Here is a 27,360-nt window from a genome sequence, read left to right on the forward strand (position 1 = left end):
TAGATGCGTTCCGATTAGTTTTCTCGAAGCATCAAGTTATCTCTACACTGAACGAACTTAGGCTCCCTGGTCATTGAGGTGCTCCCAACATGGAGACGTCTGCGTTCATTACACGGTTAATGCACTACATCTGCAATCACCCGAAATGCGAGTGCCAAATTTTTAAACATAAACTCTGGTTTTCGTTTTTTGAGGTCCAGAAGTATTGTAAACGTACTTTTATTCGCTTTGTATTAATTTTCGCGAATTTCGCGACTGCTAAACATCGCGAAAAATTGTGCGCGTGAACACAGCTTGATGTTTATGCAGCGAAAGGAAACAGTCCTGGATTCGCGAACATTAATACCTCGCGAATAAGAATACGTTTACAGTATATAGTCGGTAGGAAACAGCAGGCTTGACCGGTAGCCTCTCTGACATTCAAGTCGTCAGTGTTCGTAACCTTTTCGTTGACTCATGAAACGTTTCATACATAATTCGGGGGTTTTATAATTGAATATACCCAAGGCGCTTTGGGTCCTCATAAGGGGTCGTCATCGCGTATGCCCAGCAGCTAAATTGTGTTTTGCGCAATGTGCAGGTTCGTCTCCTTGTTTCTTTAGGGCCCCCAGACTCCTTGAGGATCCTATTCTAAAACTGTTTTAACATCTCTTCACGAATGCCAATCCGTGACGTATAGGTGCGTCGGCTGCTTTTTCTTGCTTGTCTATACAGGGTGTTTCACCTAACGTGATAAAAAATTCTAACTGGCGACGTACTCGCCGTAGGATTGTGGAACTTCTGGCAATTACCTTCTGGGAACTTTTGCCGCCATTTAGGAAGGCTTTGGAAAATTTTAAGTTGAGGGCTTTTTTTTTTTTTTTTTTTTTTTCAATCGAGCCTTGAAAGTTGCCAAGCGGACCTCACTTTCTTTAGAGAAATATGAAGGTGTGGGTTAAAGCGGAATTTTTACTAATTTTTTTCTACTATTTCTGTTGCGATACTGTGCATAGTTTTTGTTGGGTCTGCGGTTATCCGTGGAGGACATCGTATTTCTGTAAAAAAAAAAGTGAGGTTCGCTTGGCAATTTTCAAAGTTCAATTTTAAAAAATAAACTTCCCGCAATTAAAAATTGTCCAAAGCCTTCCTCAATGGTTGCAAAAGTATCCAGAAGGAAATTGCTAAACTTCCTACAATCCTCCGGCGAGTACGTCACCAGTTAGAATTTTTTATCACTTTAGGTGAAACACCCTGTATAGCGTTTCTGTGTTCCTTGTTTCATGAATTCCTGGAATATTCGCGTACAAATTCAATAGTTCCACGCAGTCGACATAACGTGCCTGCCTGTCTTACGAAAGCACATCTGTCTTGCACTGCTGTGATAACAGATCGGGCCAATAACAGTCGCAACCGCCTTCTTATGTAACGTCCTTCCCTACCAAAGTAGACAGCTTGCACGCAGCCATAGGAGAAGGAACCTTATATACTCGTATTATAAAAACACGACGCTGGCCGTTCCTAAAGCGGAGTGGACTGACCGGATTTCGGCAGTGGGCAGGAAAAGGCCCGCCCGTTCCCTTTCTTCTTTTTCGTCTATATTTTCCTGTCCACCGCAATTATTAAGCGTTCCCTCGTCCCACTTTTGCGGTGCTTCCGTGTTCTTTTGTGTACTATTTACGTCACTGTGCACCATGTGACGTCACACATGGATGATGCGTATAGGAACATTGAGAGTAGGTACCCCTAGGAGGTCCGAAACAGTGTTGCACATCTGACAATGGAGAAATGGATCGTTTACCCTTGCCTCGTTCGCGCTTGACCGAGTGTCTTTTCCGGTACTGTAATTTTTAAAGCAATTTCCTTGCTAAGGGGGCGTCCAGTGCAAGGGTGTCCCTTCTCTTCGTCTTATTACTCCATTGTTCCGTTTCTTCCTGGTGGTGTTTCATATTGTAGAACGCGGGGTGGAAACATCAAGTCGACATTATAACGAGAGCAAAAAAAAAAAAAAAATATATACAATGTACCAGGCCAGCAGTCGTGCGGCGATTTTTATTGTGTATCTAAGTGTTTTTGCGCTCTAACTTGTTCGCCTCACCGTCGATCACGAAGTTTTCGTTTGTTTTTTACTTATTCGTGATATCATTGCCTGAGTTGACTTTCGAGCAAGTGTAAACGTTTGCTTTGCTTGATGCGGTGCAACTTTGCACACGTCAGTCGTCGAGCTATGCCATCATTAGGTACGTGCACCTGGAAACAGTGCGCGTTACATGTCCCATTATCTAGGCATTGGACGTTCTATTGTGGTGGTGGTTTAACAATTGTTGGAGTTCGCTCCCTGCTGTGTTATATATTTATCTCGTAGCTCGGAGCACGGTGTCGATGTTGCTTTTGGGCAATCTCCCACGGCGGCGGAAATTTCGTTGCTGCTTTTGTTTTTCGAGAATGAAACTACTCTCGGTTGTCTGTATGCGTACGGGCTTTGTTCTGCCCCGAACTGTCGTTCATTCTGCTGGATTCCGATTCGTCTACGAAAAGTAATGGTTTACGGGAGGATCAGGCTTGGATTTGGAGTCGTTCTTCAACTTCTAAAATTACCGTTGAGTTGTCTCATGTTCGCTTTCGGTACGAAGGTGTCCTGGAAGAATCAACGATATTGATGCGCACGCGGACACTCTCTGCCGCACAAGTAAAGTTCGAGCAAAATAGAAACCCTCGGACAAACATATACAGAGAAGTTGCGCAACGGCGTGTACGCTACAAATAGCAACAGCTTGGCGTAGTAGTGCAGCAGCCATCCCCGGGAAGCAAGCACCCGTCCCCCTAAAAAGGCTCACTTCCGCGGCCCCCGGGGAAGGTTTGTGTAACTGCAGCGTAGTGGAACACACACGAATGCTGCGGTCCAATATTTTGTTCGTGATTGGGGTCACATCGCTGACATCTTCCTCCCGCCTGTTAAAATGGATTGCGTCATTTGTATGTAGTAAGTATGCCTGTACTTCCTTTTTTTAGTAGCTTCAGCTTCAGTAACCGACAAGCCCTGAGGATTGTGTAAGCGCAGTACCGGAACAGAAAATGACATATGTATTACTTTCAAGATATATTATTTTGTTATCGTGGAACTAAGCATATTGCGAAATATAGTGGGAGATTTATGGTGTTCGAGGACCAGCGACAATTCCTGTTTCTGTCATTCCTGGCGATATTGTTTTAGGCTGTTGCTCACCTTCCAAGCGTCGAGCCAAACGAGAATAGCGAAATGCTTGAACAAAACACGAAAATGACATCGAATTCCCTTTGTGGCATATTATGAGCAACAGGTAGGAGGGGAATTCGTGTAGGAGGGGCAGCGTGTATGAAAAATGTAAAATATAATCTATAAATTATCCACAAAAAGCACCTAGAGGTCTCATCCTGTGGGAAAGTCGTTCAATCGCTGCTCGCACAAACCAGTTTTTATACGAAACCCATCGAGTTGTTCTTGCGATGCCCACGTAACATACGTTGGTTTCGCGCGTAATATTTTTTTTGCGATTTGATGTTGTGGTACTTGTTCTATTCTCACGTCGGAATCATTATTAGTGGAAGGAGAAAAGAAAGGCAGCACAGACACACGTTGGCCGTTCGTTTGTCACCTTGTTGTGTGAGCCCATCTCCTTTGGCAGAGACGAGATGACATCTTCATTGAAAACGGCAACAAAGAACAGATCAATTTCGTACCAGAGGACAAGGAGCCCGTTGTTTCGATAAGGGTCTCTCGGCTCTGAACTTTGACGGTATAGACTCGGTGAGCCAGAATAACGTTCCCTCGCTGGATTCAGTTAGACTGCTGTACGCGACCGACTTTTGTCTTAGTGCTTGCGACGCACTTGTCCGAAATCTTCATTTAAAGGTGCAGCAGCCCGTATTAGCTTGGCTGCCCCAGAAGGAGGTGTGCCGTTATTGTCTTTGAGGTTGGGCAGTATGCTGTACGAGGAGTCACCGAAACGGGTGCTGGTGCTCGAAAGTCAGGATCTGAAGCTGGATCTACAAGCTACCGGCGTTTAGCAGGATACCCAAAAAAAAAATTTTGTTGTTGTTGTTGGTATTCGAATTATTAAAAATGCTACGATTCGCTTTCTTTTATGCGAATCCACTATTCGCTATATGACTTCTTTGCAATCAAGAGCACCCGTGTCGAAATGGGAGCAAGCATATATGTATGTGCTGGCGTGTCCCCAAGAGTTGATGTGAAGCGCCTCGATGCACTCGCAGTGTAAGAGTACATCTACGACGCCCGATCGACAACCCCCTTTCTACTAATTTCGTGACGTCCCGGACGATTATTTATTTATTTATTGCGCCCGCGAAGGCTTGGTATGGTTCTTGTTCTGTCCATTCTTGAGCTGCAGTTGACGAAATGCTCCTTTCAGAAGACACTTAGACAAATTAGCACGTAAATAAGTGCGGTAACTTGGCTACTAACTGGTCACTTGTACGCAGGTCATGTTGCGAAAACACACGCCGGAAACGGCGTACTTCGAGCACATTTGCACGTCTGAAATACATATTCGCGTTAACCAAACATGTCAATCGACTGCCCCATCTTTCCCACCTTCTCGTATGACCCCCACTCTGAATGTGCGAACTACATTCTTCGCTGGCGGAGGTAAACCTCCGTGACTGCAGCTCTTCAGTTGTCTCGTGGTGTAGGTATATTTATATTGTGTACACGAGAAAAAGAAAGGAAAAGTATTTATTTAATATATAGACCTTTCTCTAAATATAGTAGCTACAATCTAGATGCGATCGAGCGCGTCCCGAGAACCAGGCCTTATGCCCATCGTCACCTCCACACTCGCGTACACCGATATTGGGTCTCGGTCCCGTTTCCATGCCAAGGTTTCCGGTTAACGGGTCGCGTCGTCGCAGCTACACGCTGTGCCGTTGCGACACTCCTTTTCTCCGCACTATACCTGCAATACAGCGTACGTACGCGCTTGTTCTTCATAGTCGACTTGACTGAGCGTCCTACTTCGTCGTAAGCGTGACGAACGCACGTGCATCCCACCCCTTCTCTGTGTAAAGCGTGACGCGGAAAGGCACACAGTGAGAAAGAGTCATTTGGGAGAACTCTCTCTACCAGTGAGAACTATGGAGAGAGTGTGATGAGGAGCACTTTTCCTTCCGCTACTTATTTTCCCCCTTTGTTACTAAGCTGTTATTGTCAGCGTCATGCTTTGTTTACCTTGCGTGGTAGTTAGGGCGGCATAGTTGAGTGAGAGGTTGGCATTTTCGTGATTGCGGCCCTTTCCCTTTTTTTTTTTTTTTTTTTTTTCAAGACTGAGAGAAGGCCACGGAGATAGCTAAAGTCAGGTTCAACGTAAGAACGACGTCTCGGATGCTAATATATTATTGAAAATAACTCTCGTCAAACGTAAGCATGACCCGAAGGAATGATATGTATAGCGTTTTAAACACTATATTATCTTCCAGCGGTTAAACATGGGGAGAAAAAAACGCACCCGCAATGCCGTTCTTCGCTATAGAGATGTGCGCGAGTGCGGTTATATCCATGGATCCGTGTGACGTCCTCGTTTGCGATAGAAATGTAACGTTTTTAACATTGCAATAGGTAATAGAGCGGATATTGTCGGATACATGGAAATATAACGCATAAAACTGCACGAATACCGCAGTTTATCCGCGAATAAGCAGTACTGTCACTGCCGACGTACCCTAGGTGGAGCCATATAAGTGAGAGCACACAGTGAGTACAAAATGGCATTGAAGTGTGCTGTCCCTTACGTTGCCTTTAGCTGCTACTATTTGACAACCGTGGATGACATGACGTCCACGAGAAAGTCTGTATGCTGAAAAACGTTTCGGTAACGTAACATCTTCGTGATGTAGGTTCCTTTCAACCAAGTGCAATGACCGCAGATGTGCGGATATCGCAGGTATCCGCGCGGACACAATGCACCTATGTCAACTAGTGCGGTTGCAGTCGCAACCGTGGATATCTGCGGATGCAGACGCTATCAGTATTACCCGCGCTCACCTCTAAAGGTAGCATATACCTGGATTAAAAATAATGTAAGATCATACCGTTCCTTGATATCTCTTCAAATAAAGCTCGCCGTGTTGCATATTACCAGCAAAAGAACGGCCTTGCCTGTCAACGTACCAGTAACGCCTCCAGTATTGCAGCTCGGTCTTGAGAGAATCAGCTGTGCGTGTGTAAGCAATGAGGAAGGTCGATTTCCTGTGCTTGGAAGGTCGCACCGTGCAGCCCCGGCACTCAACAACTTCGCCACGTTGAAGGGTGGCATTACGTTAGCGAGCCGCACGCGCGAGTTTTTCGAGGTCGCTCAGCACTTGACTGCGTCCACTTTGTACTGTGCATAGGAAATAGCTGGCCAAGGGCGGGCTAAGAACACGAGGTGTCCGTTCAAGTAAATCGCAATAGCGGGTGTGACGTTTGCAGCAGAAAGGCATTAAAGTGGAAGAACAGAAGAAAAGCCAGCTAAATGTGTTTGAGTGGTAAATTAGTATTGGTGTTATCGCTTTTGAACCGTTCATGAGCAAGTTTTAGTTATTCGGAAGGAGTTCATGTTAACAGTTCAGTTTCTTTCAAGGGGCTGACATCACATTGCAAAGCTTGGATTTGATAACTTCCTCCGTCGTATCGTTTTCGTATGTATTGGCATCCGAGCGGAAGAGCAGTCACACAGACTGGCTCCCTTTAACGTTTCACACGGACTACGCTAGGACTACGTAGATGCCAACTCCTGAGCACGTGATCACTGCATGCAAAGGTATTTATGCTGGACGTCACCATGCAACGATCGAAGACTCGCGGAAGGTTGCGTACGTGACAACGGCACAATCTACATGGCCACCTAGCAGAGAAGCACATACCTACCATCGGTATCTTCAAAGAGGGCCGTCGACGTCTGCCACCGCCTGGCGAAGTGCACAGCTCCCAGCACTGCTTTCCTGCTCGAACGAGCTCTAGCACTACACTACGGATGCGGCCACCCTTGCATTGCTGCGAGCAATGCAATGCAGCGAGCTATCCACACGTGGTATAATAAACCTCGACTGCCAAAAGAAGAAACTGTTTTCTATTGCGATGCGGGACGGTAAGCTGGAAGAGCAACTGGATGGCACTCAACCAAACCCGAGAGACGCCGAACAGGACCACGACTCTGTGCCACACCGTATCTGGCAGAAGGCACTAATGAAAGGCATGTTCCGCAGTGTCATGGCAAGCGCAGAAGGAACAGAAAGGAGAAGCAACTCCGAACCGAGAAAGACGTACGGTCCCGAAGCGGCAAAACATCGTCTGCAAGGCCCATTGTAGCCTAGCTTTGATCCCCGACCAATGTCATTTTAACCGCCATTTTGTCACCATACGGTATCGATCGTGCGTGTTTATTCCTTAAGTTTTAATGCACTCGATTTTCAACGTGGATGAGCTGAGTTAGGGCTGCAAACTTTCGAAGGAGCGATGGTAGCATGCTGGAGTACCGTGCACTCTGGTATGGAGATAGTTCCAACTCTTGTGTATACGCCGCTCGTGTTACGTTATTCATTTTATAATAGCTTCATATTTGTTGTTTCCCTTCTCAAAGTGACATTCGTGCACTTTCTATTAACATTTCTCGGCTATCGTTATCTGATAGTGATTAAACGGCTATAGCGCCAGGTGCGCGATGAAGATCACAGAGCGTGTTAAAGGGAGGGGTAAGTGAGGCTATATGTCAAGACATGTCTACATTGTCTTCCTTTCTGGTTGATAGGTGGAGCACGTACGGTAAGGCTCATCTTACCAGTTGCTGAATGTTTGCTGAATCGTGTAGCATTGAAGGACTTTTCGTTTTGGGTATGGCCGTGCTCCATACAGAGTGACACCTGTTCGCAGTTGCGCTGTGATGTCGTATGTCATCGCACAGTAAATAATATGTTGTAAGAGAACACACCCAGAAGCGCTAATTTTTCACATTTTTTTATCTAATCCACCTGAACTGTTACAACGCAAAACGTTTCGGATTTCCAACTGGCACGATAAATGACATTCTCGAAACGCATTTACAATACCGTCATTCGCGAAATCGCGCTTCAGGTGCAATCGCGATGCTCGCGATATCGATCTGGAACCTAGTTTATGCATTACACATTGCTTTAGACGATACGAGCCATACATGATGCGATAGTCTGCGAACATCTCTAGAAAGGCGAATCGATTATCTCGAGACAACGGACTATACGCTTCTCGTGTCGCCGGGCATCTTGAATATTTGATTGAAGCACATGCCACTTGCATACTAGAAGGTACTGGCACCTGTCTCAAGCTATACACATTTCGATTCCATCGGAAGTACATTGGATTATGTATTATCCGTCTCGGTTCGTACAACTCATTTCCATGCAGTTCCTTCTTCATTTTCCATTCCTTGTCGTCAGGAAACTATTTCGCAAAAATGCCGTCAAGAATCATTCCGTCTCTCCAGACCGCAGATCCTTCTCTCGTGCGTCGTGGGTTGCCCGGTAGTACGACACGGATCACGATACGGGAAGCTGTATGGACTATTAAAGGGGTTGAAACAGGTCATCCAACGTTATCCCAGATAAACGTAAAAGACGGTGCACCAATGTGAACCTGCATTGAAAGTTTAACATTGAAAAGAGTAATAGAAGGGGAGAAAATGAAGATACGCTGAAGAAAGAAACGCTGTCACGTGGTTTGTTTATGACACTTGCCGTGCAAAATATTTGTTAAATTCGCAGCCAGTTATCTATAATAGGACATAGGGGCTCCGGTCGTCTATAATCAGGCCGCTGATTCCACATAAAACTTGATGATTACGTTCTATCATATATTAAAGCGGCTGCGACAGGTCATCTGAGCTTATCTCAGATAAACGTAAAAGACGGCACTTTGCACCGATATGAACCTGCACGTAAAGTTTCACAGCGAAGGAGGTAATAGAAGCGGAGAAAATGGGCTCCGCGAATACCGAAACTCATGCGGCTCTGACATCACATCACAGCGGATGCCGCTGCCAGTGAGGCAGCGCACGAGGAGTCACGTGCTTGCGGCTGCTAATGGGAATGGGCGCACACGTAGAAGAATAATTCTTTTATCTTCAGGATTCTGGCGTGCAGCACAAAGTGTCCATGATGTAATGAACCACAACTATGAAAGTGTCCTAACCCCTTTGACTATAACATAAGCCATGTTGAAAATTGTGTTTTCTTATGCATGTCGTTCGCGGCATGGATTGCGATTGGATGCTTCGTAGCCGCGTGGTAGCTTGCGCCATCTATAGCATAACCTGGTGGTGTTACAAAATGCTGTCACTGTACACGCATGCGGCATAATTGACCACGTGTTGCGTTCTTATGCCACTAGTCATTTACACGGTCATAAGACGTCTTTACTAATTTTGTCTACCTACTGCCTGTGGTAGGCGGCGCCACCCTTTGCCTGTGAAATGGATATAAGATAGACACAAGAGAGATCGGTAACACTTGGTTGAACGAGGCCGTTCATTTGACAGGAGTGCTAATGACAGTTGTTTTTGTTTGGCTTTCTCTCGCGATACTGTCTTAAAATATACTGTCTGTATAATGATACTGTCTGTATAGAACTTGTGGGCAAAAGGATTAAAGCTTCTAGTACAAGGTTCGGATCCAGTAAGACGTACGCGATATCCCGTAATCTTGCGTCTTTCTGATGCTATATCGAAATAGGTATCGTTCGATTTAATCATCTTGAAGTAATGTGGAGCACGACTCGTCTAAGTGCTTGTGAAAATGTATGAGGTGTTCAACGTTGAAAATGAGTCGGCGGGAACTTAGCATAGTAATCGGTGATATAGGTCTGTCACATGGGAGGTGGAGAGTGACATACATAGAAATTATAAGGAGATATTTGTGTAGTGACAACAACAACAACTTTATTGCGAGATGATGAATGGGGAGTTTCATCGCCAGGGACGATACTCTACCCCATTGCTGGTGGTGATGCGGGGAATGAAATAATGAGCCCCTTCACAATAAGGATCGGAGTCCTATGGTATCCAGTGTATGGTGACAACTTCTAATAGTTCGATATACTGCAATTTTAGGTAGTTATTTTTTTGCGCTGGTGTTGTGTATGTCATGATTTTAGCTCTTATGAAATGTCCCACCGTATCCACAATTCTCAATAGTGGAATAGCCTCATGTAGCGACTCGCTGCACATAACGTTGTTTATTATCATTTATTTACTTTTAAAATTAAGATAAATTTGGCACTGAAAACACAACTCGCCAGAGAAGAGCGTTCTATGTTCGATCGTTGACGGATGTATGACAATGCATGGTTTTATTGTGTATGCCCACAATATCCCAGCGTTAAAAATCCCAGATCTCAAAATCCCAAATTGCAAAATTCAAGCTTATAGCTGCGAGGTCTGAGGATGACCGTGTTTCAAAGTAGAATATGGCTGTGCAACGTGCAGGCTTCAATGGCAGAAGGGCAAGGGCGAGCTGGTACATAATTACAACAGCAGGCTTCGCGTGTTTTCGATGTTTATCCGAGTCTTTTTAGCGACGGGTAGGCTTAGCAATGCGGACGTGCTGGAGCAACACGAAACGAAGCGACGTTGCGGAGTTTATGGTCACGTGAGACCCATAGACCTTTCTATAGCCTACCCTCGAACTGTGTTTCCGTACCCTCGGCAACAGGTGGGCTTTTTGTTCTGGGCTGCTACGAACCGTGGTTGCTGCCGTGTTTGGCAGGGGTCGTCGGTTTAAACTCTGCAGTTTTCGATTACGTGAAGTACGGAGTGTAATACGCGTTCAAAACCGTCCGCAACGCATAGTGTTCTCCGTGAGAAGCAGCGTGCGGCAGCCCAGCGGGGGCAAGATGGCGGATACGATTGTAGCAGAGACCCGGGCAGGTTGGTACATAGTTCTATAGGAGACGCGACGCAAAACACTAAAACAACACAGACAAACAGGAAGCAACAGACAAAAAAAAAAGACCTGTGAGATAAAGGCACACAGTTTGGATGAAGGGGAGAGGAGGCAACCAGGCGGGGTGTAGTCCCGTTCTCCAGTTATCTTGATGTAGTTCATTTCATACGTATACTTCATGCAGTAAACAGTGGTTGAAAGTTGCGACATCGTCTGTGTTGCGTCTCCTAGAGGATGGCGGATACCATGGTTTTAGGAAAAGTTTCGTCTATATAGGGTGTTCAAAATTATGCTTTCACTAGCACTTCATACGAGGGTGGTTCCATAAGTTTCCGGCCCGACCAACTTTTAATAGTCATAGAGACGAAACAAGTGTATCACTTTTTGACATAGTCACCCTTAACTTCGATGCACTTTTGACACCTTTCAACCAGCATTCTTATACCCTTGAAAAAATAGTCCGAAGTTTTGTCCGCAAAATGCTGGAAAACTGTCTCTTGCACCTCACTATCGTTTCGAAATCTCCGTCCTCTGACATCCCTCTTCAAGTTTGAGAACAGGAAGTAGTCACTCGGTGCCAAGTCTGGACTGTAGGGTGGGTGGTGGATTTCGTCGAAGCCGCACTCCTTCAGTGCAGCCTTGGCAACAGAAGCCGTGTGGACAGGGGCATTGTCCTGGGGCAACCGGACACCTCGACTCAACCTGCCGCGCCTCTTTTCCTTGATGGCGTCTTGCCGTCGGTGCAGGAGTGAAGCATAATAAGTCGCATTCACTGTGGTGCTCCTCTCTTTGAAGTCGATGAGGATGATCCCGTGACAATCCCAAAATATTGTTGCCATGATCTTCTTTGTGGATTGTGTGACCTTGGCTTTTCTTGGGGGTGCTTCTCCTGGTTAGCGCCATTTCATCGACTCCTTTTTCGAAGGGGGATCATAGTAGAGCACCATAGTCTCATCCCCTGTGACAACTGACTTCAATATTTCTTCTTCGTTCTCTTGACAGAGCTCCAAAAACTCTTTGGCACAGACGACGCGCTGTTGCTTTTGAGCTGACGAGAGAAGTCGTGGCACCCATCTCGCACTGACCTTTTTCATGTGAAGGCCCTCGCCGATGATGCGAAAAACGGTTGTTCTGGAAAGCCCCAGCCTTTCTGAGATTTCCTTCACCTTTAGACGCCTGTCGCTCAGCACTTCCTCCTCGACAAGAGACAAATTTTCTTGTGTCACCACTTCCACTGGACGACCATCGCGTGGATCATCTTCAATGGACTCTCGCCCCAGTCGAAACTGCTTAGCCCAGTTTTTACCGTTGTGTACGACGGAGAGGCTTCCCTGTACACGTTGTCCAGTCGCGCTTTAATTTCTTTAGGCGGAAGTCCCACTTTTATCAAGAATTTTATCACAGCGCGGTACTTGATTTTTTTCATTTTAACTGAAGAGTGCACCCTGGCTGTTTGAAATGCCGCTCTCCAATCGACAAAAGCATGGAGAGGGTTGAGGGTGGTGCTCCGGCCCTCCAACAGATGGCGCCACGCATCCTTAATCGCATTTTCAAATTCGCGCGCATTTTCTACCTCGGGCCGGAAACTTATGGAACCACCCTCGTAAATAGGCGAGCAAAAGAAAATTGGCTGCTACTTTTCTGTTCCTTGAGTAAGAAACAGGTGCTACATAATTAGCAGCATCTATTTCTTACACAAGTAGCGTAAAGTTATCATTCGGCTTCCTGTCATCGCTGTGTTTGCGTAGCGCTCGTGAAAGCTTAATTTTGAACACCCTGTATACCGCTGTTGTGAGACCTTTGACTACAGGTCCCCCGCGCGTGTTCTATAGGCTGCGCCAGCATTAGACTGCTGTGCCTGCCGATTGGGGATTTTGAACGTCTGGGATTTTGAATCTGTGGATTCTTAACAGTGGAATTTCGGAATACCCCCCGTTTTCTTCCCTGCTACCTTCCATCGCTGTCCTCTCTGTAGTCACGCGGCTCCTCGCGCGCGAAGCTTCCTAATTATAGCGCAACGTGGTTCCTGTCAATGGCCACGCCAGCCTGGCTGAGCAGAGTATCTGTTCCGTAATAGATTGCAGCCTCGCAGAAGCATCTCCTTGTGGTCATGCCATCCGCAGTAGCGTGTCTGTATGCTTGTGGGCGTTGTGCTCCCGACCAAATTGAAAATATCCCGTTATGGAAACCGAGCCGTGTTGTGCTCAAGGTGGGAAGCGCTATATTAAGAACTTTTTGTTTACCATGCGCGTTCTTTTACTGGGGTTAGATAAGCACTCCATGCAAATTGAACTGATCCGCGTAAACAGCATGGAGAGGCCGTTTTTTTTTAATTCCGTGTTAGCGCCGCGAAGCAACTGTGGCTATGAGCGGCGTACAGATGTGGACAGATGGAGAGAGGCAGCAGGAAGGAGTGGGGGACAAGGGGTTGGTATGCGTCCTGGGCCGAGGACTTCACGGGGTACTGTGCTGACATTCGTCCTGAAAGTCTTCGGAAAACCCAGGGAAAACCTCAGACAGCGCAGTCGGCAGTAGGATTGGAGCCCACCACCTCCCAGTCTTCAGCACGACCTTCGCTAGCATCAACGGACTAAACCCACTCTGCCATGCCGCTGGTAGAGTCCGTTGTTAGTTCTTGCGAGTCTAAATAAGAACATGCAAGTGCGCGTTGATAGAGGGCGTTTGTAAGTTCTGTAAAAGATTGTACGCGAGAAAAAGTGGCTGGCTGTAATTTGATGGGACGTGTCCGGCTGTTTTGTAAAGCGTTCAATTAACTAATTGCCCAACTGTCTAAATTACCCGTTTTAACCTCAATAATTTGCCTTTTGACTAATTGTGGAGTCTCAGGTGCTGTGCCCCTCACTTTCAGCATTCATGACACGGAGGGGATATCTGGGTCATCACTCGGTGCCCCATTTGTTCTACTGGTCATGGTTCTTGGGATATAGTACGTGTAGGGCAGCGTTCCCCCGTGGAAAAGTAAAGGCTGTCCGCGTGTGATGATGTGTACATTTTCACTTAATCAAGATGAAAACAATCTTTCGGCTCTTCAAATTTGGCATTATTGTTATTTTTTAAAATTCTTTATTTCGAGCGACGTTTCCTAATGAATACTCTTGGGCCCTGCCTTTACCAGGGAAACGCAAGAAAAGCTCACTACAGTTCTCTAGTGACACACCACCGACGTCGCCGCGTTGTGTGTGTGTGTGTGTGTTTTTTTTTTTTGTAACTCATTGGTGCTGTAAGAACACCAGGAAGCACGCACGACCTGGTTGCGCTCATGCTCTATTCTCTCCAAAGAGAGTTGTCTGCTGGACAGTTATAACGAACGAGCAGTTACGATGAATAGTGCCTGTTTAACAGCCACGCATGCACAAAAAAATTAAGAGGAAGTTGCGCTCCCCTAATCAGGGCACATGTGGCCGTATCTTACCCGCACTTAGTTGGTACATGCGGACCTTGGCCGCATGGGGATCCCAAGACGAGGTCAGCCCAGTGACGTAACATGTGAGGAAGAGGTGAGTGAGAAGGGTGTATGACCCACATCGCCTTCTCTTCTCTTCCTGGTTTCCATGGAGCGGTCGATCCAACCCCGCTGATGTTCGGTTTCCCCGCACCGTCTCTGGGCAGGGTTTCCTATATGCGTCACGAGGGGATCATACACCTGCGGGGCTTTGAACTCTTAGTGGGGTTTTTGCTGGGACTTCTTCAGGCACAGGGTTTGCATGTACATACTGAGTGGTGGAGCTCAGGAGTGATTGGATTGTTCTTGCCAGGTTCCATATTTCCAATATTTGCTCGGTCAGTCCAGCATATTAAGGGGTCGAGGTCGTCTTTGCACACTATAATTAGCTATGTACCCTGCATTTTATCTCATCCTATCGACAATCAAATTAGAGACGAGGTTGACCAGGGGCCTTTACAAATATGAAGAGCGCAAGCGCCCGCTTGCGAGTACTTCGAGGAACATTGCGTCTACTCTTCGATGTTTCAAATTCACGAAAATTGATTCGAAACCTTGCTGACCCATCTGTATATACATACGGTGTAATATTTTTTTCTATTATTTCTTTTTTCTGCTGTCTTCCCTTTCTCTCATGCTGCCTTGACGCTCTGCGCGTCACACCTATACCACGAGCGCCTGCCTCACTGAGAAGGCGAGTGGCCTTGATTATCTCGCAGCCAGTGCACTGATGTAGGGCAGCGAGCTGTCAGTCCACCCATCAATATGCGGCACCGCACAAAAGGGATGTCTTTTCCTCTACCCTTCAGCTATTATGTCAAAGAAGCACTGGCCTCTGTCAGCTGTTTGTCCACCTGACGTTGCAAACTTGACTTTATCGAATGCGGATGCCTGTGCGGCGTTTTCCTAGCTGCTGACGGAAGATCTGCCGTGTGTCTCACATGCGTCGTTGCGGGCTTGCTCACGCTGAGCTATATGAACTTGGGCCGACGCTCCGTTCTGATAACTTCTACCTCCGACAGCGTTCCCTGTTATCCGTTCTAAGCTTCTGTATTCACTTTGGCTCGATACTTCTCTCGATCTAAGTCTCCGAGATGCCGTCATTTCGGATACTTGAAATATCTGCCGTCCCGCACGTTGGTGGTAGCCAAGGTCGTGCTGAAGGCTGGGAGGTGGTGGGTTCGAATCCTACCATCCGTTGTGCTGTCTGAGGTTTTCCCTGGGTTTTCCGAAGGCTTTCCAGGCGAATGTCGGCACAGTTCCCCCTGAATTCGGCCCAGGACGCTTCCTAACCCCCCCTTCTGTCCCCCACTCCTTCCTGCTGTCCTCTCTCCATCTGTCCACATCTGTACGCCGCTCATAGCGACAGTTGCTTCGCGGCGCTAACACGGAATCAAAAAAAAAAAGTCTGGAACACAGCCTTCTCCATTGTTCGCACTGCCAGCCTCTAAGGACTATACACTCACAGTGTCTGTAAATCAGCTAGATTCTCGCCCTCTCAGTATGACAAAATTACTTGGTCCATGGTCAAATCCAGCCCAACGCTCTGTCCTGCAAGCACTGCTAACCTTCCCGGGCAGTGTAAGGCTTTATGTCCCATGTGGGGCGTAGATAACTTGTAAGCTACAGAAGTGCGGATGTGAAGAACGTTGCAGAAGGAGGTCTCACGTATACCTTGTACATTTCCGCATGTCTGCATGAGGCACCGCCGCTCTTGGCGCACGGCGAAACAAAGGCGTGGGCTTGCCAGCTGTAGAAGCACGCGCGCGGCTCGTGGTTCTCGTGCTGTGTTCGCGACGAGAGAGGGCGAAAAGCAAATGTGTCAAGAGACGCGCTCGCTCTATCTTCTGCTGCTCAGTAAAACGCACGAGTTAGTTGCGTTGCATCGCTGACGAGCCCTCTTGTTGGAGATACCGCTGATGAAAGCACGCACTCGACTGCCTCTCGTTTATCCTGCGTCATCACTGGATCACCAAGAACCGCTAACGACTGTATTTGTCAAGCAAGCAGCAGTGACCGTACACAGCGTTCAAGCAGATGTCACTCGGCAGCATGCTTCATACCGTGAGTGTGGTGCAAAGCAAGAGCGGGCATTTTGTCTGACATTTATGTCGGTTAGTTAGTTTGTTTATTTGTTTATTTATTATCGCATGTTTCATTTTTCGTCTCCCGACGTTTTACGGCTTCTTTTGCTCTCAGCAACATGTCGTTTCGGAGCTTGCAGTGCGGAGATTTCCCAGCGTACCCTGAGCAAATGCAGAGCATCCGTGTGTACCGTTTGATGATTATTACCGTGTGATAATTACTTTGGCAAAAAACAAGCGAAAAAAACTTTATTTGAATGATGATGATTGGGGAGTTGCCGTTAATGTGGTAAAATGGAATAATGAGTCGCATCATAGTGAAGACGGAAGTCCTACGGTCTACTGGCATAGAAAACAAGCATTCGGCCATTTGTGTTCTTAAAAGCTGGCTGAGCGAAAGCTGTCCTACCCGTGTCTGCTGTCTGACAGGTTTATGAATGGTGAGTGCCTGAAGGATGATAAAAGAGCCCTTCGCACTTTATATACCCAAACCGGGAAAATATAATTTATCTTTCATTGTTTGGAAGGAGTTGGAGAAAGTTCGTATCACCGAAACCTTCAAAAGTTCGGCGACGGAAGTCTGATCGACGCACACATATCGCGTGCAGTCATGTTCTTTTTTGTATACACAAAAATTTGATCACGCATCTATTTGATATACACAAAAAGTACTAGCTAAATAGATGCTCTCAGCCCTCTTGTTTTTTATTTTAAAGGTATAATAACGCAATCTACATAACGCTCGTTCAAGCCACAAGAGGAGTCCTCTGTCGCTGTGATACAAGTTCGAGGAAAAATGCAATTCAACTACGCGTACAGTTTCTCAACACTAATTAAATACGTTAAAAGTAACCGATCTAGTCATAATTGTTCACAGTTCTGGTCGCAGGTGGTAACTAATCACAGCAATCGTGCAGTAGGCTGCACTTAGGTTTACATCGCTTTCGTCGACAACTTGACATTTCTCTTCATAAGTTTTGCATTACAGTATATCTTTTCAGAGGCTGAGGGATTTCTACTGGCAGATGTGGATTATTAACTCCTGATATATTTCTAACGATCTATTTCAGTAATTACGAGACGCGAAGTTAATCTCACTACCTTTGTAGCCGTAACTAAATTAAATTTTTCGAATAATTTATGGAGCTCTGTCCGCTACTCATGAGTGTGGGAGGCAGAGGAATCATATTAACCTAGCCGTGATGCGCACCGGGGACCATCTGGCAGTTGGTCGATATTTCCTTCTTGAATTGTGCCGCGGGTGTCTTTGAGCACGGCGAGGCTCGTAGTCTTCTTTGGGAAGCTCTCATTTATATTGCGCACGGTTCGTGGACATTTGTCGTGACGGGTCGTACACATGTACCGCTGTTATCCCTCAAGAACTGTCGCTCGATGTCCGATAAGGCATATCAGTCGCCCGACTACTTCCGCCTGCGACAGTTCCGTCCCCGTATGAGATGATGAACTTAGAAAGGCACGAGTTAATCGCAGTAGTACAATAGTAATACATGTACTTATTCCGCGTGTGCTTCGGATATTAGTTCCTCGCCTTCGAAAGGAAACGAAGTGCCTCGAACGCCTCGGAACATTGTACAGCTTGGGACAAACGTTTATGGAACACGGCACTCGTGTATTCCTTTATCGGATCGTCCCCGTGGTAGCGAAAAGGAGTGGACAAACTTAAAAACAGTTGTCTCGGTAGCCCTGTCACCTGTATGTAATTTCGTCCTCTCCTGTTCGCGCTACCAAAGGCACACCGACGAAGAAATATGCGAGTGCTGTGTTCCGTGAACTTTTGTCCCAAGCTGTACCACGTACGTGTTTGATTCATAGCAGTTACTTCAATCTTACGCGTAATGCCTTTTCAGCTAGAAGTAGTTTCTAACCATCTATAGGTCCTGTCTTTGTCACATATTACACCTGTGCATTTCCATTGTGTATCGGGTAGCTGTTCTTGTGAAGGTGCCGATAACAGTATTAGGAAGAAGGAAGAATATGAAGGTGATGAAGTTTTGTTTTAATTTGACATGAACGATTGTTCTCTGCGACGCAGAACCGCGTTCATCTAACCGATGATGTCAGCTGCGTGTTCCAGCTGCTATAGACCAATAAGAAACAGCTACACAAGTGCTGCTAGCAGTCATCACAATTATTCTTTCAGGTTTGCATTCGTCTGTGGAAGAGGTTGAGATGGAGCCGTTTGACTTTTTCATCGACTTGGGGAGCCTTGTCCTGGAAGGCCGTGTTCCAGGACTCTCTGGAAAGGGTTACGGAGAGGGTGTCCACTGTCCACCTGCTCTTGTGGGCCAGGCGAGGCATCAGTGCAATCCCGCGCTCCAAGAGGTAAGCTCGTATGCATTTATGTACGCTACTCGTATGCATGCAGTTGCCATGATAAGTGTAGGACGGCTCGACGGTATTACAGCTATAGTTGTTCTGTCTTCTTCACTTTACAATCGGCGGACCAAGCAACTATAAGCCGTCCTTTGACACTCGAATCACTAGGTAGCTACTTTTAGCGACAAGGCTCCAGCAGCTGTAGCTGCGTTACTTCTCTGCAGTGTCAATACAAGAGGTCAGGATGTGCGGCGGTTACACGATGTACCTCGTGCTTCGTTCCGAAATGTTTCCCGATGAAATTGAATCACCTTCCACGAACGGGGTCAGGGAGGAAAACTTTTGAAAAAGAAGCGCTGCTCTTCTCCTTGTGGATTCAACATGAGAAAAGAAGTGGTAATAGCGAGGGAAAATGAAGCGAAAGTAGCGGAGGGAATGGTCGCGTCGAGAACGAGAGATAGAAAGGGAGATAAACTTGCGATCAAAGGAGGTGCTGCTGTAATATCGGTAGGAAAAAATAGAAGATAAGAGAGAATATAAGTGGAAGCGAATATAGTCTTTCTCTACAAAGAAAGGTTGACGCCCGGAGTACTTGTTACCTGCGCGGGTATGTATTTCTCGACCCGCAGACACGGACTTCCAGTTCGCGCCCACACGAGTTTTGGTAGAGCTACCTGGACACGCGGGTCTGCAGCGGAAAGAAGAAAAACACGAAAGCGTTTGAGCACCACTTTACATTTAGCACATGACATGCAGGATGCATTATTGTTGAAAGAGCGGTCATCAGATATCTTTGCGCCAGAAAATCGCAAATCAAACTCAAACTCAAAGAGCGGTCATCGAATTATCATAGAACGCACTGGAAGTTCGGTTCTTTGCGCGTTTATTTCTAAAGATGAGTTCGGGTGCGGGTATACCCGCGGGTACCCGCGCAAGTTTGTTCTTCGCGGGTATACATTTCCATGTCATCGCGGGTTGCGGGTAAGGTGCGTGTAGACCCGCACTGCCTTCGCGGATTACGCGGGTATACCCGCAATACCCGCAGGCGCAAAACCGGCCGCCGGATTTTGGTGCATCACCCGATTTATTGCGAACATTTGGCCCAAAATACTTTCCAAGACGTTCCATATCCAGACCTTCCGTGGTGCGTGAGATGACAGCTTTGTCATTTACTGGCACCGCGTTCTATGTTTACTCTTTGAGAAAGAGCGAGAAGGATGTCACAATTTTTACCAAAATTAATTACTGGCAATTTTTCGGTGGCATTTCTGTCCTTCTCAATGTCTAACTTTGTTGTATGTCACTGCCTCTCTGCCGTCCAGGGTACGCAGTTCGTGCGAGGGGAATAGCACGAAGAGTTCCTCGAACCCTGTCTCATGTACTGCTCGCGACACGGTTGATGAGATCGCCTGTCAGTAATTCTGCAGCCCATATCTCCTTGATTGCCTGTTGTTCCAATATTCTCTTTAAAGGTGGACCATATGCTGCACGTGTTTCTTACTCAAAATCAACGATCTTGCAACACCTGGAGATTTGAGATGCTTTAAATCACGGGGCGCTGATTTCAGGCAACCGTGTCGCAAGCAGTATGTCTCAGTCGCATGTGATGTCGTTCTGCGTACTCGTGTAGCACTGAACAAATGGAATTCATATGAATGTCATTTGTTGGGAATGGCATTCAGTTTCCCCGTGTGACAGGGGTATAAGAGACTCGGAAAGTATGGTTTAGGAAGGTTGGTAGTGTGGGCAATGAAGAATGTGGTAGAGTGTCGTCCCTGGCGATGAAACTCACCATTCATAATATCAAAATAAAGTTGTTGTTGTCACTCTTTGATTATGTTTGCCGCATGGGGCTAATTTTGGCTATCTTCCCACACCACGACTGGTACTCCTCGTTAGTGAGCTGACAACCACGTCAGCAGTCGCCACAGCGTCTGACGCGTTGGAAAAGCGGCTCGCTAACGGGCGGTGTCCCCAGCATCACAGCGGATACGTTTGCGGGTATGCGGGAACGCGTTGGGATGTGCGGATGCGGGTTGCACCAGTGACATTGCTACGGATGCGGGTCGTGCTTCCGCGGGTGCGGTGCGGTTGCGGGTACGAATTTTCCTACCCGCACTCATTTCTATTCATTTCGCGAAAAAGCATGAACGCGGGTATAGCGCGGTAAACGTACGATCCGCAGCGGCAACGCGGGCGCATCCGCCCTTTACTCGCGTCAAGTCACATTTTCTACCCGTAAATCCGAGATTAGTGCGGGTATCCTTGCGAATCTGCGGGTACACACGCACCCGCGCAGACCTTTACTTATAAGTAGAGATGAGTGCGGGTATGAAAATTCGTACCCGCAACCGCACCGCACTTGCGGGAGCACGACCCACATCCGCACACGCAGCAATGTCATTGGTGCAGCCGTAACCGCACATCCTGACGCGTACCCGCATTCCCGCAGACTTACCCGCAGCCCAATGCGTACGCAGGTTTCAGTTATGCCACATGACTGTCACAGCACGAAATGATTGATTGATGCTGGTGACACTGTTTGTTATCGAGCCATTTTTCCAACCGCATCAGACGCTGGCAGCTGCTGACATGGTTGCCAGCTTACTAATGCGAAGCGTATCAATCGTAGTGTCGAAAGATAGCCAAAATTAACCCCATGTGGAAAACATTGGGAAAGAGTGACAACAACAACTGTATTTTGAGATGATGAACGGGGAGTTTCATCGCCAAATGCGAAACCCTACCCCATTCTTCATTGCCCAGACTACCAACCTTTCCCCCCTCCCTCTCACGCACATAGAGTAAGCATTAGAACACGGTGCCGGTAGATGATGAAGGTGTCATCATCTCACACACCACGGAAGGTCTGGATATAGAATAACTTGGAAAGTATTTTGGGCCAAATGTTCGCAATGAATCGGGTCATGCACCAAAAGCTGATGGGCTGGCTTTGCAAGTGCGGGTATTGCGGGTACACCCGCGTAATCCGTGGAAGCAGTGCTGGTCTACCCGCACCTTACCCGCAACCCGCGATGACACGGAAATGTGTACCCGCAGAGAACAAACTTGCGCGGGTACCCGCGGGTATCCGTGGGTATACCCACACCCGTCTTTACCCATAAGGGCAGGTGCTTTACGTGAGATCAGGTTTCGGTTCATTCCAGCGAAAGTGTGACAGCGAAATGGGAGACAATCCTCATTGAAAGCTATCCCATTTTTTTTAAATCCTGAAATGAGCACGCATGATAAAATGTCCATCGCCAAATTTTGTTCTGCAGATGAGCTGAAACGAAACAATGCAGATAAGGAGTGCAGGGAGGACAGCGTGCGTTCCATGTTAGAGGGCCATGTGATTTGGTGTGATGGAGACGATTGTAGTAGTTGCTGGTCTGCTGACCAGATCAACCGCTTTGCGGCCCAGATAAGCATCCGACGGCGAAGGTCAGGTGCTCCTGATGCGCGCAGTTTTGGCTCATTTGCATAACAAAATTCGGATATGGGTATTTCAACGTACATGCTCATTTCAAGATTTTTAACAAATAAGTGGCTTTCAACAAGGATTGTCTCCCATTCTGCTATCTCACTTTTGCCCAAAAGGGTCTAATTAGAGTTAATGATTGAATTTGAGGTAACTAGTCATGTGGCAGTTACATACTCTATTCGAATGGATGTCTGCCTGGCCAGCTCAACTGCAAAAACTGCGTGTAATTTACACTATTCGCTTGTTTTTGCACAAAGGTTTGACGTATGCTCATCTGTTATTCACTTAATTTGCAGTGCCAGAGGTTTGATGCTGTTGTGAAGCACATGACACTCCTTTGGAAGAATGGCATCCCTATGTCTGTGGAAGTGCTACTGTTTCCTGAGTGCTGCAGGGACAACCCTGTGGGAACAGCTGTGGACATGTCATCAGCACCAGACACATCAAACATATTACTAGAGCAGTGGTTTATCCACATGATCCCGAGAAGGTAATTTCTCATTACGATTTGCAGCGTTAGATATGTATTGTGTCCCAGAGTATTGCACCTTGTCTTTTTATGTGCAAATAGTGTAATTTGGTCATGTACTTGCCGGTCAAGCATTTTCACTGTTACAAAATTAGGGCTTATATGTGTTCACCCAAGTAATTTAGTGTTCGAAATTTTCTGCTAATATTTCCTCTTCCATTTCCTGCTTTGCCAGGGTTCCAGATGCCACGATAGCACCCAGGAGTTTGATTCAGGCTGTACGTTCATACCTGCATTTTTCACAAATAAGTGCCTGGTACAGCCAAACAGGAGGAAGAGCACCAAGAAATGTCTACTACAGGTAGGCTGAATTCTGAAGTGCAGGCATGCCTGGCCATAGACCATACTTGCACAGCACTATTAAACCTGTAAACAGAACTGCAAAAGACAGTTCTGCTAAAGGGCAGATCTAAGAGGGATGTCTGGATGTCCTGTCTTCCCCTAATTCCTGTCAACATAGTTCTTCATCTGGTGCTAGGCAGTGTATGTAACATGATGCTCTTGCCTTTCCCCCCTCCCCCCCAGGAAAAAAAGAAAAATCCTGGATCTGCCTCCTGGTTCTGCAGTATGTTGTCGTGTACCATTATTGGCACAACAGAATGTTTCAATTTGAGTAGAAGCATAGATTCCTAAGATATTGCAGTTGACTCGTTACATAGTATTTGAGTCTGGAAACTTAGCTGCTACAATGTACTGCAGGATGCAGCATGCCTTTGGTGCCAAGGCAGGCACGTGTCAAAATGTGCACTTTACGAACCAGTCTTTTGGGTTGACAGATCATCTCAATGCTACAAACTGAATTCCCCAATCATCGTCATAAAATAAAGTTGTTGTTGTTGTTGCTATGGGCTGTAAAAGGAAACAATGAAACTAGCCTCGTACTCTGAAACACACAGTTCATCGATATGGACAGCTGAAACGGCAGGAGACAACACACTAGTTTCACTCCAATAAGAGAGTGGTATGTTAGTGTAGCTTTCTTTTTTTATCTAACAGATGAGCCTAGTCTTTCTGCTCTTATCTTTTAGTGTCAAAAATCAAATTTTTTTTTCAAAGAAGTAAAGCATGTGTGCAAGCAAGTGCCAGTGCATGTCAGGAATAGCAGACACACAGCCATTTTGTCAGATAAAATAACAACTGAACCATTCAAAAAAATTTCAGAATCTCTGTGCCAGGAGAGGCTTTCTCAAGCAAGTTCCACTGCAACCCTCACTTGCACACATTCCCAGTGGCCAGCCTGGGCCGTAATACCTCGATCAAGGTGTCTGTGAAGTCTGCTCCGCGCTGCCCAGGAATACTGCCCATTCTCTCCTGCCCACGGCACTTTGGTGCAGGCGCCCCACACCCCTTTTTCTCCTTTGCGACACAGCAAAGTGTGACAAACATAAAAAAGCTGCCTCCTCCAAAGAGCAATATAGTCAAAGAAGTACAAGATGAGAGACCCGTGTCTCCTCGACAAGCTGGAGACACGAAAAAGAGAGCCAGGAGCGATTCAGGTAGTGACTCTCTGCTCGGCGAGAGCCTTCTCGATCCACCTCAGTCACTGCAGATGTACCCAAAGCGCTACCAGAGTCCATCACGTTGTGGAAGTCCAAGCGTTGAGGCTCCGGAACACCTGATGCTCAGCGTTAAAGGGAAGTCCAGCAGGGAGCCAGAGTTGATGTCATCTGTTAGTCACCAAAGTCGTCCACAGCGGCGACCAGTTGTTGAGCGTTTCTTGAGGAAAAACTGGGAAGGCTCTGAAGTTGGGGGCGCTTCTAAGCAAATTGAAGGGAAGCAGCAGCAGCAGGGTGAAGGCTCCAGAGTGCCTCAACCAGTGTCAAAACCAGTTAGGACTACTTTACCAAGTGTAGAATCTTCAAAAATAGAGCCCATCAAAGAACCTACAAGTGCCTCTGCTCAGGAGAGCAACAATATAGGCCTGAAAAAGTTCAAGGACCTGAGCTTGTTTGACCCAGCAGTCGTTTGTTGCTCCAGACCCTGTGTGAAGCCACAGCAGTGCAAGGATAGAGATGTGCAGAATGGTAATACAGTGTGCAGGGGAAAGGACATTTGTGATTCAAAGAACTTACCTTGTTTGGAAGCATTGAAAGCTGGGTCCTATAGGGCATTTAAGAAACAGTTAGCAGCTACCACAGACGATGTGTCAAGGACAAAAGTTGAAAATGTGAGCAGTGCAACTGAGAAAAGCCATACGAAGCCTCTCAGTCATAGTAAGACCTGGCATGAAGGGCTGTGCAACCTGAGGCTGAAGGATGGAGTTGTGGGCAAGGGCAGTCAGATATTCAACAACCTTATCCACAAGCACAGAGTCAGGCAGGTGGGTAACATGATGGCATTTTTGTTTCTTGACTTTCTTTCATTCTGTATTATCACATGTAATTCGTGCCACATCCGCTGAATACATTTGCATCAATACATTAACTGTTGAAACTGGATAATTGGCTCAAAGATGTCTCTGGGAGAAACATTCATACGACTACATTTTCAACAATGGGATATGCAGGTATTTCATGTGTTGTAAATGGCAAATATCATAAAGCAGTTTGCTCTTCCTTGTTTATATTGCAAACTTTACGCTATAACACCAGAGATATGCTGCAGTAGTAGTTGCAGATTCTACAACATTACATTGTTGTTTTGCATTAAAAACACAAATTTGTCACCTGCACCTCTGAGCTGCACTGACTGACTTTCCAAATGTTTCGTTCAGAGTCCTGTGAACAACTTAATTGTGCTTCAACATGTGGTGCAAACTCGCTTTCTTTCTTTAGCGCGCGTAAATATTGAGCATTATACAGGGTGTTTGACCTAACGTAAAAAAAAATTGTATTAAAAAATCTACTTGTCTGAACACTATGGGTTCAACGATATTTATCTCGGGGGAGATTTTGCCATGACTTATGCGCACTTTTATCAAATTTAATTCATGAGAAATTGAATTTTTCCAACTAAACTTCAAACTTCACTTTTTTTTTTACGGCAACAGAAAGTACACGCCGGATTTACCGCATTCTATTGCAAAATACATTCACTACTACAACGGTAATAGCTGTAGAAAAATTGCAAAAACCGTCATTTCGAGGTGCGCGAATTGCCGGTCGCGGCTCAGATCCCTGAAAGAAGCGATGTGAGGTGGCCATGCACCAGCTGTTTCACTTTCCCTTTTCCAAGCTTCTGCTGATAACCGCAGTATGGTTGCAAGGCAGAGTTATCTGAAAGAAGAGTGAGAAGGAAACAAGAACGGACGGGTGACTGTTTCTTTTTTTTTTCAGCTGCATCTTGCATTAATTTGACGAAGAACTGAGCTCAGTCAACAATTTGTGCACCTTAAAATGATGTCTTTAAAAAAAAATTTCCAGCTATTACCAAAGCGATAGGGACGGTATTTTACAACGCAATGGGGTAGATCTGATATGCGCTTTCTGTTTAAGTAAAAAAATGTGAAGTAGTCTTTCAAATTTCAAATTTTGGAGATCAATTGGGATCAATTGATTAGAATGCTCAGAAGTAATGGCAGAGTCCCCCCCGAAAAAAAAATAGCATTGACCCCATAACGTTCAGACAAGTAGATTTTTTTAATACGATTTTTGATCACGTTAAGTGAAACACCCTGTATGCATTTTATATAGAGCTGTGCGAATAGCAAAATTTCCGTTGCAGATAGTTTACGAGTATTTCACTTGCAACGCAAATCGAATCCAAGTAATTTCTTCAGATGGCAAATCGAATTAGAATAATCAGAAAAGGCCCAATTCGAATAATTTTGAATACCTCATGGTGAAATATTTTGTGGTGTTGTGCTCATTCGATGATGTTCTGCTCCAAACTTGTGAGGCTTTACACCCAGCATAACATATCGTGAGAGAACGGTCCCCCTGTGTTGTGTGTGGTAGACTGCATTAGTGGGATGAACTGCATTGAGAGTTAAGCCTGATTCACACTGCTGCGTTTAGGGTTGTGCTTGTGTGTTACATCCGCTGACAGCGAATCATTGCAATGGAACATCCTTCAGGATGGAACGAAAGTAAACATAAGACGCTGTACGCAGCCGTAAACTCTCTAATGTGAATCAGCCTTTAGTCAACGTGTTCCATGCAGCCTACTTTCTGTGCATCTCCTCATTTCTGTGTTTACATTGTGAATTTCCTGTACTTTTTTTAGAAACTGCACATATTTCCATCTGTTACTGAACATCACTCTGGAAGTTGGGAGTATATTTACTGGAACATGCAGTGCCCAGAGTACAGTGCTGACCATAAGCTCACAGAAGTTGTAGACTATAGACAGAATATTGTAAACAGTGTAAAGCGGGCTTCACCTAACACTGGAGTGTAATGAGGCGAAGCCGACGTGCAGAATGGAGTGGTACACCAAAAGAACAATAGCGGTGACGTGAAGTGGGCTTCACCTAACTCTTGGATGTAATGGATGTATGTGTGCTTGGATGTAGGCGAAGCTCGTTTGCAGAATGGCGATAGCGATATCTTGCTTCAGTACTATTCGAAAAATATTCGAAAATTTCAAATACTGAAAATAG

At 46.1% G+C, this 27,360-nt stretch overlaps 1 protein-coding gene across 4 annotated transcripts in view; it reads left to right on the plus strand.

The window, feature by feature from the left end:
* LOC135385890 (atos homolog protein A-like) overlaps positions 1-27,360 on the plus strand; it is a 75,800-nt gene that overhangs the window by 38,440 nt on the left and 10,000 nt on the right. For 2 of the 4 annotated variants that reach the window (XM_064615487.1, XM_064615490.1), the window contains exons 1-5: positions 16,272-16,450; positions 18,632-18,813; positions 22,588-22,781; positions 22,996-23,121; positions 23,982-25,140. In XM_064615487.1, the coding sequence (XP_064471557.1) occupies positions 16,306-16,450; positions 18,632-18,813; positions 22,588-22,781; positions 22,996-23,121; positions 23,982-25,140 (1,806 nt within the window). In that variant the 5' untranslated portion in view covers positions 16,272-16,305. Of the gene's footprint in view, positions 1-16,271; positions 16,451-18,631; positions 18,814-22,587; positions 22,782-22,995; positions 23,122-23,981; positions 25,141-27,360 lie in introns of those variants that run through there. The other 2 variants (XM_064615488.1, XM_064615489.1) reach the window with 1 other exon arrangement.

The sequence above is a fragment of the Ornithodoros turicata genome, chromosome 2, assembly GCF_037126465.1.
Source record: "Ornithodoros turicata isolate Travis chromosome 2, ASM3712646v1, whole genome shotgun sequence".
Lineage (NCBI taxonomy): Eukaryota > Metazoa > Arthropoda > Arachnida > Ixodida > Argasidae > Ornithodoros > Ornithodoros turicata.